The 13,925-nt window shown below is 37.1% G+C and overlaps 1 protein-coding gene across 1 annotated transcript; it reads right to left on the bottom strand.

The window, feature by feature from the left end:
* On the bottom strand, positions 1-13,907 carry BEND3 (BEN domain containing 3). Its single transcript, XM_008637753.2, has 3 exons — positions 10,385-13,907; positions 9,714-9,934; positions 1-4,871 (listed from the first exon to the last, which is right to left on the bottom strand). The coding sequence occupies exons 1-3, from the start codon at positions 10,416-10,418 to the stop codon at positions 2,598-2,600; spliced, it is 2,529 nt and encodes an 842-aa protein (XP_008635975.1). The 5' UTR covers positions 10,419-13,907; the 3' UTR covers positions 1-2,597.
* Between the last annotated feature and the right edge of the window lie 18 nt (positions 13,908-13,925).

The following is a 13,925-nucleotide window of genomic DNA, read 5'->3' on the forward strand; positions in this document are numbered from 1 at the left end:
TTGTATGAAAATAATATACCTTTAATTTATTTACAAGACTAACCAACTGGATGAAGTGGCTGTACTTCAGATGCACTGCAAGAGCTTTTGTTAATGAACGATGCCACTATTTATATGTCTGTATTTTCTTGGTATCAGTTATAAATCATACAATCAAATGAATCATGAAAGGGTTGTGAAGAGTGGGACAAAAGGAATGTACACAGCAGTAAGAAGAGAAAAAAATCACAACAAAAATATTTTTATACCCACTTTCAAAAATTATCATTTTTATGGTCAGTTATCAAACTGGTTTTTTCACTCCTTTTAGATAATATGAATTGACTGATTTTTTGACTTAGTATCAACATCTACAGTAAAAGCCAGTATGTCTCAAACTTGCATGCTAGCTAGTAACATCTATCCCTTGTAAAAAAGTTTAATATATATTGAATTCTTCTGGGAGCTTTGACATCACTAACTGGTGAAATGTATGACATTAAGATAAGAAAATAAAATTGTATTTCTTACCTTTTGGCCAGCCATTTGCAACCACAAATTAAACAGCCGTTAGTATCTTCTGTTATTTTATATATCCCATAAAAGTGCATGTAAAAAAAATCTCACAGTTTCTAGGTAGCATACAATGACAAGAGAGTATTGGTTTCTGATACATTCAATTTGATAAATTTATGCACTAAAATGAACAGATGCAGACATTGTGGTATCAGTTCTTTATCTTTGGTAAAATGATTTCGATTTATTACAGCCGTATTTACTCTGATATCCATTTTGAGTATGGTCTGCTATTACTTAAACCAACAGAAACATTTAAATGGATATAAACAGTATCAGTGTGTGATTTAGTACATTCATGACTTTCTTCATACATTCTTTGAGAATGTTTCTAGCACATGGGCAAAATGAGCAAATGCTACTATCTATGATTTACTCCCAGTTTAACACAATACTTTTACTAGTTCTTGCCATCAGGAAAAACCATTTTGTTTTCCTTTTTAAGGGATCAATAGGAGTCTAAGAACAATAAATTCTAAAAATCTGAAGTAAAAATATCAAGTATTTTGTACTTTCTTACAAATGCTAAAATAGAAAATTACACTGGAACTGACTTAAAATTTGCTATGACCCATCTAAGTAAACAACAGAAAAGGACCACAGAGAACATCAACACTTGCTCCAAGGTGTTCCAGTGATGCTCTGTAGGCAACCACTGTCTTTACTGTCTTAAGAATCCATGTTTGACTCTCTCTCACCATTTCTATCAGTATTAAAATTAAAAAAAAAAAAAAAAAGAAAGAGAAAACTAGTTTTAAAGCAGCACTCTCCAGTGACAATTCATACAGCAAATCCATATTGGGTTCTGGGTGGTCTTTGTTACACTTGAACATATTAATGATGTAAACTTGACCATACGAACCTAAGTTATACATACACAGTTATGTCTCCAAATAGCTACTAATTACACTAAAACAATTTGGCAAAGTGAGGGAGTTCAGTATCCCTACACCCAAAATATCCAGATGCTGCTGCATTCATGGAAAGAATGAGTTACATTACCACAGCTCATATGCTGTGGGACCCTGAAACACTGGATTTCATCCCAAAACCAATCTTTGCACATACTGTTTATATATGCAATTCAGTATCAACACTGGAAACCTTTGGAATCATGATTTTGATAGAAAGTAAGGTCTAAAACTTTTTTAAGTTCTTGTTTCAGGTCTTTTTGTTGCTGCTGTCGCTTTTGCTATTTTACAAACAGGGTGCCAAGCAGGTGATGGGAAGACATTCCATGGGTATGGGCTTGGGTCTGTTCTGCTGGCTCTACTCAAGACGAGCAATCCTCAGTCACTCCAGCAGTTACACTGGACAAAAAAATAACAGAACTCACAGGGGCACGATCAAGCTTGTGGTGTCAATACAAAAAAAACCATTCACATGGTGTCTATGCTCATGTCTCAATTCTTCAACAGTTAATTCTTGATTTTAGAAATAAAACCAACGTAACAGTCAAAAATGCAAACGACACCATTCTGACCCACTCTTTGACACAGTATTATTACTTTCAGTACCTCAAGATCATGAAGAACAAAACAAGTGTGAAGATGCAGTTACTGTAGAAGCAAAGTCTAGTATTCCAATGATTTCCAATGAAAATGGCACTTTCAAATTTAAATTAAGATTAGTCTACACATTTCAAAATCTGAATGAATTAAAAATACTGTTTATAATGGTACAACGAAAAACTGCCCTTGAAGAGCACAACCATTAAAAAAAAAATTCTTTATTATTAGAAAGTGATAGAAAAGGAAGATGCAGAAATGGGGAGTGGGGTAATAGTTTCAATACATGTATTTGCACCAGCGAGTATCATGCTCTTAGCGAGTCATTGATAGCTGTCACTGATGGTCTCTACCCATGTACAAATGTAGTCAGCCACTTCCCACTGCTGCGGTGCCAACAGAAATGCAACACACACATTGAAACACAACAAATTTAGTGCCTGACTGTCCCAGGTGCTGAGAACCCTCAGCTCCCGACAGGCCCTTCTGTCTAAACCAAAGCATACTCTTGACAATAATTTAGTGGTCTAAGTCTTAGCAGTTTAAGGAGCCCGTCACTTTTTTTGCTTTCTTTGCTTTTTTTAGTATATCACACTTTTTTCTGTTAGGACGCCGGCATCTTTCATCGATGCTCGGTATACATTCATAATGCCACACTTCTTCCATTTTCTCCACAGGATAAACTGCCTCCACGTAATGACGGATCAATCTCAGTCTGATGGGATCAAGCTGTTTTTTATTACAAGCACCTGAATGGTTGTACTGCAGTCTCAGATTCTCCGGAGTAAAGAGTTCAGGAAAGAGTCTTACGAGGAGCCTGGCAGCAAAGTTGCCAACCGACAGGCTCTGCTGCACTATCTCTCTTATCTCCTTATCAGACAACAAATACAGAGAAGGCACAGGGAAGTCTGGATTAGGAACAACAAGTTCATCGAGTGGTATCTTGCAAAAATCCTTGCTACTTCTTTCCGGTGGCAGTGGAGGCCCTTCAAATTCTTCCCGAAATCTCTCAGGGTTTATTGCATAGGTGAGAAATTCCCTCCTGTCAGGCCCTGGCACGTGGATTTTCCGTTGCTGTTGGTACGAGCGCCTTTGCTCCGTGTCTCTTCGTCGACACCTCTCGTCAAGCTTCCCAACAAACTCCAATGTCCACACTCTGTCATTCTTTGCTCTGGGGTACAGTATCTGCACATAATGTCGAATTAATTTAATTCTAGTGGGGTCGAGCTGTTTCTTGCCTAAAGATCCGCTACAGTTGTATTGCTTCCGTAAGTTTTCATGAGTAAATAGTTCAGGAAATAAGAGAACAAGCAATCGAGAGGCAAAGTTGCCTATGGAAAGACTGCTTTCATATATGCTTTTAATCTGTTCTTTGTTCAACAGGTAGTCCGGGACAGGGACATCAAAATCAGGAGGGGGAAAGTCAAGTTTGTCAAAATCTATGGGTACAAGCCAAATTTTTTTTGACCGTCTGCCAGGTTTTTCATACTCAAAACTGTCTTCCACTTTTATGATTGATACATCATCTGGTAAACTAGAAGAATCGTAACAGTCATCTCTCATCTGGTCACATTCACTCCCATCCATATACGTACTTTCAAGCTCATCATTTATTCGCTGAACACACTGCTGCAACCAGGCTTCTTCTTCTTGCACATCTGGGAAGTAAATTTCAGTGTACCTACGGATTATTTGAAGCCGATGAGGATCCAGCAGTTGTTTTCCAGAGTCTCCAAAGCAGCTGTACCTTTCAGCTAATTTTCTGTGGTCAAAGAGTTCTGGAAACAGTCTGTGTAACAAAAAAACAGAAAACTCCCCTGGTGAAGAAGCTTCATCTAAAAATTCATTGAGATCCTGAGCATCCAGCATGTAATCTGAGGCAATGACATTACTCCTGTCCAAAGACAAAGCTTCTTCCTGCTCTTTATCCTCCATAAAATGAGAGGATTCGACCTGCTCAGTCTCATAAAAACTGGATGATTGCACATTCTGCTGACTGTTTTCCATTTCCCTTTGAGCCCAAAATCTATTGAAAAAATCATTGACTTGAGGCAAACACTCCAACTGCCACACAGCTGTATTCTTCACTGAAGGATAACAAACTTCCACATAGTTACGAATAAGCTGCAAATGAAGAGATTCAAGTTTCCTTTTGTTGAGAAAGCCACAGGCACTGCAGCTCCTGCCGAACTCATCGTCACTGAAGAGCTCTGGGAAGAGCTGCACGAGCAACCGGCAAGCCAGGTCTCCACCTGACGTGCTTTGATCCATGATTTGTTTGAGTTCCGTGGAAGTCAGCTGGTACTCCGGGGGAGGCTTGAAGTCTGCAACAGACTCTGATGGACTGACTTGCTTCTTAATTCTGCTAACCTCCAGAGACAACAGGTCAACTTTACTGTGAAGCTGAGTCATATTGGTATTGAGGGTGTTCAGCGTGTAAAACATTTTCTGTATCAAAGAATATATATTTGATTCTGAATCTGCTGTGGCTGCTGCTACTGCAATGGCTGTGGTCGAGTCTCTTTTGCGTTGGTCGTTCAAAGTCCGAATTTGCGAGGGACTGCTGGGGTTGATTTTTTCAAACAACTCATAAGAAGCAAACTGCTCTGCTCCTGGTGGGTTCTTCTTCTCTGTGATTTTGTGTGAGATGCCATAGAGAGGTTTTTTATAAGATGGAGTGATTATGTCACTGAAGGATTCTTCTTCACAGAGCCATGTTACATTAGAATTCTTGTTCTTGTTTGGCTGCTCTGCATTTACCTGAGTGGGTGAGCCAGCATCTCTGTTCCTCATGTTTGAAAGGGAGCCCTTCAAATGAATAAACACTGTATTAGTAAGACTGCCTTAAAGATACTAGCTATAAATATGTGCCCCTTAAGCAGGCATTGTTACATAAATATGCAAAGTCAAATTTTCTCCAGGGAACTTGTTGTGTTAACTAATAAAAATTAATAAATTCACTAGGAAAAATAAAAATACAGTAAAGGATTATTTAGGTTTCCTTTTTATTTTGGCTCATGGCTTTCTCCATGGAATAGAAACGCAGTAATAGTTCTTAGTACTCTCTACCCACAGAGCTCTAATTACTCCCCCAAATTAAGTATCATTAGGCTTCACCTTGCATATGAGGATCTTGGGCTGTAGAGAATTTGGGTGGCGACAAGTCAGCAACAGAGCCAAGAATAGCATCTAGATTTTCTGACTCCTAGTCCTGTGACCTTGCCATTGCCTCCAACAACTGCATTTAACATTCCAGTACTCTCTTTAGGTTAGTTTTTGAAAATGTCACAAAGGCTATAAAACACAAAAATTATGCTTATTCTCTTTTTTTCTGATGTGAAAGGTTTATACACAGGGTTTTAAAAAATCTTTATAATGGTGCAAAACTACTACACAAATCTTAGAAATTACTTATTTTTTAAAAGGCATTGTATTTAAATAATAAAAATTTAAAGTGAAATGCACCTTGGTATTATCTTTTTAAAAAGGACGACTAAGGGAAGATTTATTTCTGAAAGGCAAGGAAGTTTGGATTCGTGGATTTCTAATTTTCTAAATTATTTATGTAAAACCAGCAATGAATTCTTAAGGACTTCATGTTCTCAATTATTTGTAATTATTTCTCATTGCTTGAAACTGGAACCAAGCATTTTCATCATCTCACAGCAGATATGTAAGGCTTGGGTGATTGGGTTTTTTTTTTGCAAACACATGGATATTGCAAATAATTCTTAGAAGTTAAGCAGATACAACAGAATCAAAACCCAACATACAGAATTCAAACATGAGAAAACACTCCCAGATTTGTGAATGTTTCTATACTGAAACAATTTTCTTGGCTTGTTCTATAGAACATTAATTAGATTAAAAACTACAGAATTTGCATTCAAGTATTAAAACAAATGAAACACAGACTTCAGGTGTGAGCTGAGAGCCATAAGAAATTTGAAATTCTAGTGAAGACCCCATTATGTCCTACAGTGAGGAACTTGAATTAAGATTTCTTTCTTATGAAACAGAACTGTAACTCCTGAAACCAATGTGGTCCCTATGTGTACTCACACTTGGCATCTGCTTACTGCAGCGACAAATTGAATCTAATTATTTTTTAATTTCTAATGCAATGTATACTCAAAAGAGACTCAGAAAGAACAAGCTGGTTTCCACTCCAAGTTTAGAAACCAGCATTCAATTAAACTGAAGCTGTTTCCAAGTTCTGCTCTCACTCACATCATGTTACCCTCCATATGGAACCTCGTGTTTGCACATCCAAAGCTGTGTGGAGAGATGATCAAAAGAAAACATAACGCAAAGGCGATGTATTTCAGCGTGCAGAATCCCTGGCTGTGGTGGTGCCTAGGACACCTGACTTCCAGCTCCCATTTAGAAGACTGTCCCACTCCAGTCTCACTCATAGAACAGTCCCACACACAGAACAGCGACCGGACTGCGAGCAGACTGAAATCCACATTGCCCCCACCTAACTGCAGGCTCCTACGCTGGGACTGAAGTTGTCATACACCACCTGTACTTGTCAGTGAAGAAACAGAGGTAGTTCCAAGTGGTAACAAGCTCTGCCACATCACCTGAAAGCAGGCCATGGAAATCTCCACTGACAGTAAGCACAGTACTGCTCCCCAGTCAGGCACCCAAAGTGAATTACAAAGCTTTTTTCTACTTTAGATCAAAAGAACAAAACAAAACATTTCTTATACAAACAGTGAGATCTACCACCTAAGTAGCTCTTTCATTAACACTCCTGCTAACCAAGAATATACCAAATATTCCTTCAGAAACAGCATATGACTCTTTCAATTCCTTTTCTACTACTAAAATACCTTGCTACTAAATAGCTTGCCACAGGCCACCAGAGATCTGTCAGTTCTCATATGACCCCGTGCTGTTTATTTTCCCTAATTAATTATATAATAAAACTTGGCAATATGAGGGTAACTCCTATTAATGAGCACCTCACGCACAAAGTCAGGCCAAATCAGAATGTGTATTAAAGAACATGAATTCATTATTTTGACAGTAAGATCATCAACGTTTGCAGTCTCAGTTTTGGACACGGTGCTCTGGAGCTCATGCTAAGAACTACAGCAGATCTTTGCTACGATGGCAGCTGAACTTTTGCCTTCACTAATGCAGCTCCCAGTGGTCAGATCTGGCTGCGCGATGGATTTGCATTTCAGAATATTTGCATTTCAGAAACACATAGCCAGCATTCTACTAGCAGATGACAAAACATTTGGGCCTCAAAAATATTTAAGGATATCTTAGTTCAGACACATTCTCATTTTCTTTTCCTTTGCTTTTAATTATCTTGTCTATAGTTTCCATCTGGGAACAGCACTATCCACACCATAAATATATGGCTTTTGTAAATTCTCCAATTTAACTAATTAGTTTTCTGTAACACTGATTTTTAAACATCCATGAATTTCAGATAATACTGCACCCATTTAAGATGATCAGTTCTAATGTACAATCAAAAAAGAAGCAAAGGTATGAGACTATGAGACTATGAGACTCAGTGTACATAAGATAGTGCTGCTTTTTATACTACAATTGCACAGCAAGTTTTTATGTTCTAAACATTTTATGAACATTTGCAAAATGCAGTATTTTGGAAAACATCAACCAATACCAGAAATTGTGAAATAGTCTCTCACATTCTCTCTTAGAATCCTAAGCCAAGTTTTAAAAGTTGCTTAGTTATTGTTCTGTTTGGTGCTCAAGTCCAGCATTTATGACCTTTGTTATGCTTAATAAACAAAGTCTAAATATCTGTAAGAATACAGTGCATAATATTCAAGCATAGGAGTAAAGAATAAAAAATACATGAGCAAAAAACATAGAAAGATTCTTTCAGACACATGAAAAAAGCGTTTCACATGAATTTTTCAAACTTACAATCTTCTACACTTTGTGTTTTTAAAGAAAATCAGGGAAAACTAATTTCTGATTATGAAGTGGTATTCAGAATTAAAAAAAAAAAAGTGAAGTTTTCAGATAAAAAGTAATTAATATAATTACCAGCCCAAAAGAAATACAGTTCTGTTTATATCATAGATAGATGCCTATGTGACGTGCAGTAAAAATATACTACAAGCACAACATTCTTGAAAATAATTAAGATTTTTCCACTGTTTAAATAGAAATAGTTAATAAAGTCATCAATTAAAACAAAATACTGGTACTAGAAAAGTAATTAACTTTAAAAAATGCTGTTAAGATTGAGGACTATTTCTGGTTGGTTATTTAACTAAACATGCTGATTCACTGGGGTCAGCCAAGAATGAATTTTCATCGTTATTACTGGGTCAATTTCTGATATTATAAATCCAAAGTTATAATTAATTACAAATTAAATTTTAAAATTTATTAATGGCAAACGGGAAAATGCAAAGCAAGCACAGTTCAGAGACCATTATAAAGCTCTTTTAAGAATCTGAATGCAAGGAAAACAATTGTAAAAGAAAAAGAGAAAGGAAAAGAAAGAAACCGTGTAATAAGATTAAAACCTACCTACCACAGGCATTCAGGGGAAAAAACAGCCCTAAGAAGTCAGAGAGATGATAGTCAAGAAAAAGAAACACGGAGACATGGCTATAAAGGAGACATGAAATGTGCAAATACAGCATGGACTAACTGGCTAGGTAGCAGAACAGCAGAAAAGGATACGTGCATTAGAATAGGTCACAAACTAAATATAACCCAGGGCCTGAAGTTATTCAAAAGAGGATGAATTTGAATCTAGGTTATTTTAATAAAGTGCTGAGTGTGAAAAACAGGAGGTCATTTTACTGCTCTAGAGGGTGGCAGGAGAGATGCGACTATCCAATGCCCAACACTAGTCTTTCTGGACTCTCAAAGGGAACAACAAAAATATAAGATGACCTCTGAAGAAGAGATGGAAAAAAGAGAATTTTAATCTCAGAAAGGAAGGACTGAGGGTGGACAACATCACATGAATTTTCCCACATGCAGATGATTTTTCTAGGAATGGATGATCACTGCTCTCCCTACTGAAAAGAACAAGGACAAAAAGAAATTTGCTGAGTTTCAGCAGAGATTAAAATCCACCATGCCTAGAAACACTAGATCAGGATCATGGAAGAGACTGGGCATCTCCATCACTGGCTAGAGAAACATCTGGATTGTCCCAAGTGGGATGCCACACCAGTTGTTGTAATACATTCTGCTCCTGATATGGCTCACATCTTGTGCATCCCTGCATTTTTATCTTTCAAGTAATACACTAATTTATACTGGTGTCATTGACATTAAATCTTTGTGACAGAAGAATGAATTACAGCCACTGAGGATCTAGGTGAAGGACTGTGTGACGTGAGAGGGACTGTAATCAGAGACATGCCAAGTTACTCCAAATCACTGCCCCTTCCTATGTTACCTGATGAACAACAAAAACATAATTCACATAAATGAATTAACCTATAACTGTATTTCATAAATATGATCACTCCCATGTTATTTAGAGAATACCCAGACGTGTGCAAACTGGCTTAAGATTAGCCACATTTGCAACAAACTCATTACCAATGTAAACTTAGTTACAAGACTTGAATTCTACTTATAGCAGCAGTGAATTTAGCCTAGGAAATCAGTCATGTATAGAGAAGTCACCTCTTGTGTAAAGCGTCTCTTCTTCACGCTGGGTAAGGCATCCTGCTGGCCTCCTGACCCATCACAGCCAAGGGAGGTCTGTTTCCGTTTGTTGGAATCCTGTAGGCAAGTCACTGCGCCATCCAGTGAGTGTTTCTCAGCAGATCTGGAAGTTACTGAGCAGTCTAGAGCTTCATCTTCATTTTCTGTTTCTACTTTCACATTTTTTTTAGGAATTTTTACTGAAAAAAGAGAAGGTTTAGAAAGATAAAGCACCCTCTCCAGAAAACCATGACATCCTTACTACAACGTTCTGTGGTTTGTTTCTTTTTATGAAAACGTGTTTTGAAGAACTTCATTATTTTTATGACTTCTATGGTAAGTGTATGTTGAGGCCACCTCAAAGTCAAATCATACAGTTTTCCAGTAAATGACAGTTTCTTCTCCAAAGAAGAATCTAAAGTATAAACAAATAATGTTACATACAGGAGGAAGATTTTTTTTTGAGGGGAGAAAGAATGTAGAGCAGAAATAATAATGACTAACAAAGATAATGCCCTATTTAGGTAACTTTTTAGAAAACATTAATGTAATTTGTCTTGATCTAACTACATTCTTTATTAGGGGACGAAGGCCTTAAATCAACAAGTGTTTTTGCCTGATCAAAAGTTGTATGAAGTATAATAGTTTACCTTCATCATCATCAGTGATTTCAGCTGAATTCATCTTCTATCTCACTAAAGAACAAAACAAAAATACAAAAATAAATATCAGCATCGTCTGGAATAAGGAAATATCTACATCTCCTCTTGTAATTACTTTTCATCTAAAGAAAGTGTGAGTTAACAGCCCACAGAAAACTTCCAGTCTTTCCAGTCTGTATATTTGTAACAACTAGTTATTTTCAATAACCTTCATGGCCATCTACAGACCTGTCAACATGCAAACTATACTGTCGATAACATACAGCAGGTTATGTACGTCTTTTTCTGGTATGGAGAAAAGTAAAAGTCATTCTAGCCTTCTCTGTAAAGTGTCTTGGCAGTATATAAATTGATGTCAACTGTATTAAACTCCTCGCCCTGTACAAAATCACTACTATTATAGTCAAACATTCATATTGTCCTTGTGGGTGACACAAAATCATCATAGAAAGAAAACATCATAGATAGTAACATACATGCTGGAGCAAATTTTTATTTTAAAATCTTTGATATTTTGATATGGATTGCATCAATTCAAGCAGAATAATGCACACAGATCTACAGTAAGTCCTTTTCCTCTGTCAGCCTCAAAATAATGTGGTTTTTGTAGGCAAAACCAAATATATGTATTATGCTAGCATGATTTTAGTGTTACTTCTCATGTGAAAAACTCAGCTGTATTTCTGTGTACTTGAAAACTAATTTTGCAAGTTACTTGGGGGCAATCATCAATCTCTGGACATGTTCCTAAAGATATTCTAAATCTTTGGAGATCTACAAAGCAAACAACTTAATCAGATACCACTGACCCTTACAGGGCATGCAGCTGCAAACTGACACTCTCGACTGGTAAGCGGGTGACTGGCAAACTGTCACGCTGCGCTCATGCTCCTCTACACACAGCATTGTGTTTACCTGGCCCCAGAATATTATTGCTTTACAAGTGCAAGTCAATAAACCCAGTCAATCAAAAGTGTACATGCAGCCCAGGAGTGGGAATTATAATGAAATTAAAAAGAGAGATCGGGAGAGAAAGACAGAGAATCTGTTGTGAAGGGGAAAACAGTCTGTACCTCTCTCCTGAATAAGGTTGAATAGATTTTTTTTTTAATCTCAAAATACTGTTAAAAAATTCTGTAAACACTCAAATCCTGTGTAGATATGAGTTTCAATTTCTAGGCAATTTGATGGCTGTAATGGCAACTATGAGGTTCCATTCTGGATTAGATTTTGTATGATTTACAATGGGTGACACCCAAACAAAAGGTGCACAGATTTATAAAATCAGCTTATACTGGGCCACCCTTGAAGCCAAAATACTCTTTGATGTGCTGATCCTCCACATGGCCCCTATATAGAGCCTTATAAAGGGCATCCTCAAGGGGATAACATGAGATTGTCTTCATCATCATATATAAAAATAAGTCTCTCTCAGTTGAACACAGAGCTACTACAGACCCCTCAGATACTGACTCCCTTTACCCACCATAATTCCCTATTTCAGGACTTGCATTTATTAACTGATCCATATATAAATTATGCCAGCTTAACAGTACTGTAATCATGTCACTTAAACTTTTGCAAACCTCTAGAGACACAACAGCGTGAAACTAAGTAGCCCACGCCAATTTCTAAACCACCTGATAAGCACTGGTATGGGTTAATTCCATGTCTTACTAACTCAACAGTATTTATAAATTTAGACAAAGCCACTACAGCTCTTCATGAAAAATCCTACAGCAGTGTACTTCTTACAGCACCATCAAAAAGCTCTGCTGGACCTTAAGAAAATCCCACAGTACCAACTGTTTATATTTTACCCTGATATCCCACATACTTTGATAGTCACTGTCTGGATCTCCCTTGCACTTTTCCATGCTGTACTAGGCTTGGCTCTGAGGGCTGTGGTACAAGACCAACATGTGCCAGTACTCAAAGGAGTGTGACACATTGTCATTTTGTGAGGGTCTGAGGTGACAGTAAGCAAATCTACCAATACAGGTATAGAATATCTAAAATGGAAATCAGAATGATTTTTCAGGTAATCCTAGACTGCCGTATCAGAGCAAAACAGTAAAACATGTTAAACACAAAGCTGGAAGAGAAGACTAAAAGGTGGCAGTAGATAGAACAACATAAAATATTTAGGAAGGGATATATGGAATTATCTTTTCTTTCTAATTCCTGCTATTACTACTATTGAAATAGGAAGGATGCTTTAGAAGAATTCCTATCAGAGAATAAAATCAAACTGAAAGGAGACGATAAATGAGGATCTGAAGAGCCACTATTTAACACTGGAAAAAAGTGAAAATTAAAGCAAAGCAACAGTTAACTTCCTGAAGGAAACAACATCAGGAAGACAAAAGCTACCCTGAATTCAGGTCAAATAATATTGAGTCAAAACATTGGTTCACAAATTTGAAATACAGTGTTATTAGTTTTTTTTTTTTTAATTTGAAAACTGCCAGAATACAATTAAAAGTGAATAGTCAAAACAAGTGTCAGAACCAATGAGGCCGACAAAGACTCTGTTCCATACCTGAGCTCTCTGGTGCCAAAAAAAGCACAAGCTCCAACTTCTTTCATTTTTGGGAGCCCTAGTAATAATCTCTTTCCTTATCTAGCTTCCTGTCTTCTTTGTGAGATTTTTAAGAACTCTGGTATTATGAGAAAATGAAGGACACCTAACATATAATGGCTTCTGTTAAGAGACAGGATTCAATTGTCCCTTTGATTTCCTGCCTCACAGCCCCACCTGCTCCCTTGGTCAAGCATGGGTGCCCACCTTAACCTTCCATCTTGATAAACTGCCAGAAAACAACTCACTTCTCTTTTTTCCAGGTTACTTTCCTTGTAATTCATAGAGGTAAAGGGCCCGGCTCAGGAGTATACACAAGGTTTGTGATGGAAAGGAAGAATTAAAATCTCTCCCCATACCAGCGAGCCACTGGCTCCATTCAACCATCTCACTTATTTCACCATCTCGCTTCAAATTTGAGTGACTAGCAAGCAAACAGAGAGGCACCAACAGAGCAATTGCGTCATTGCTTCCATAGGAAATTAGGATTTATGGAAAGGGGGAAAGTCTGTATCTGATCCTGAGCATGTCCGTGCATGCATCCCCATATATATAAGGTTAACAGTAATTTTGTTGCTTGTTTCAAGTCCACTAAAGATAAAACATTTCATTCTCTTCAAAATACTGTTTGCTGTGCATCAGTACTTACGAATAATAATTATTTCCTCTTTAAAAGAGGTAGCAGTGTCAAAGTCTGTTTTGAGGTAGCATTCTGGCCCAGATTGTGAGAATAAGCAAAGCTGAAGTAAAAAAAAATCTTAAAGATCTTGGGGCAAAATACTGCAAAAAGCAATTGAGTAAGAAATCCATACAAAGCAAATGCCCAGCAGCTGTTCCTTATCATGTTGAGTATGCAAAACATATTTCAATCTTGTATGCATTTCTTTCAAAACTTAATATAAATATACTTATCATCCTCAGCCTAATAATTAGTCAATGCTATCCACA

Source organism: Corvus brachyrhynchos, unplaced genomic scaffold (assembly GCF_000691975.1).
Source record: "Corvus brachyrhynchos isolate BGI_N302 unplaced genomic scaffold, ASM69197v1 scaffold14, whole genome shotgun sequence".
NCBI lineage: Eukaryota > Metazoa > Chordata > Aves > Passeriformes > Corvidae > Corvus > Corvus brachyrhynchos.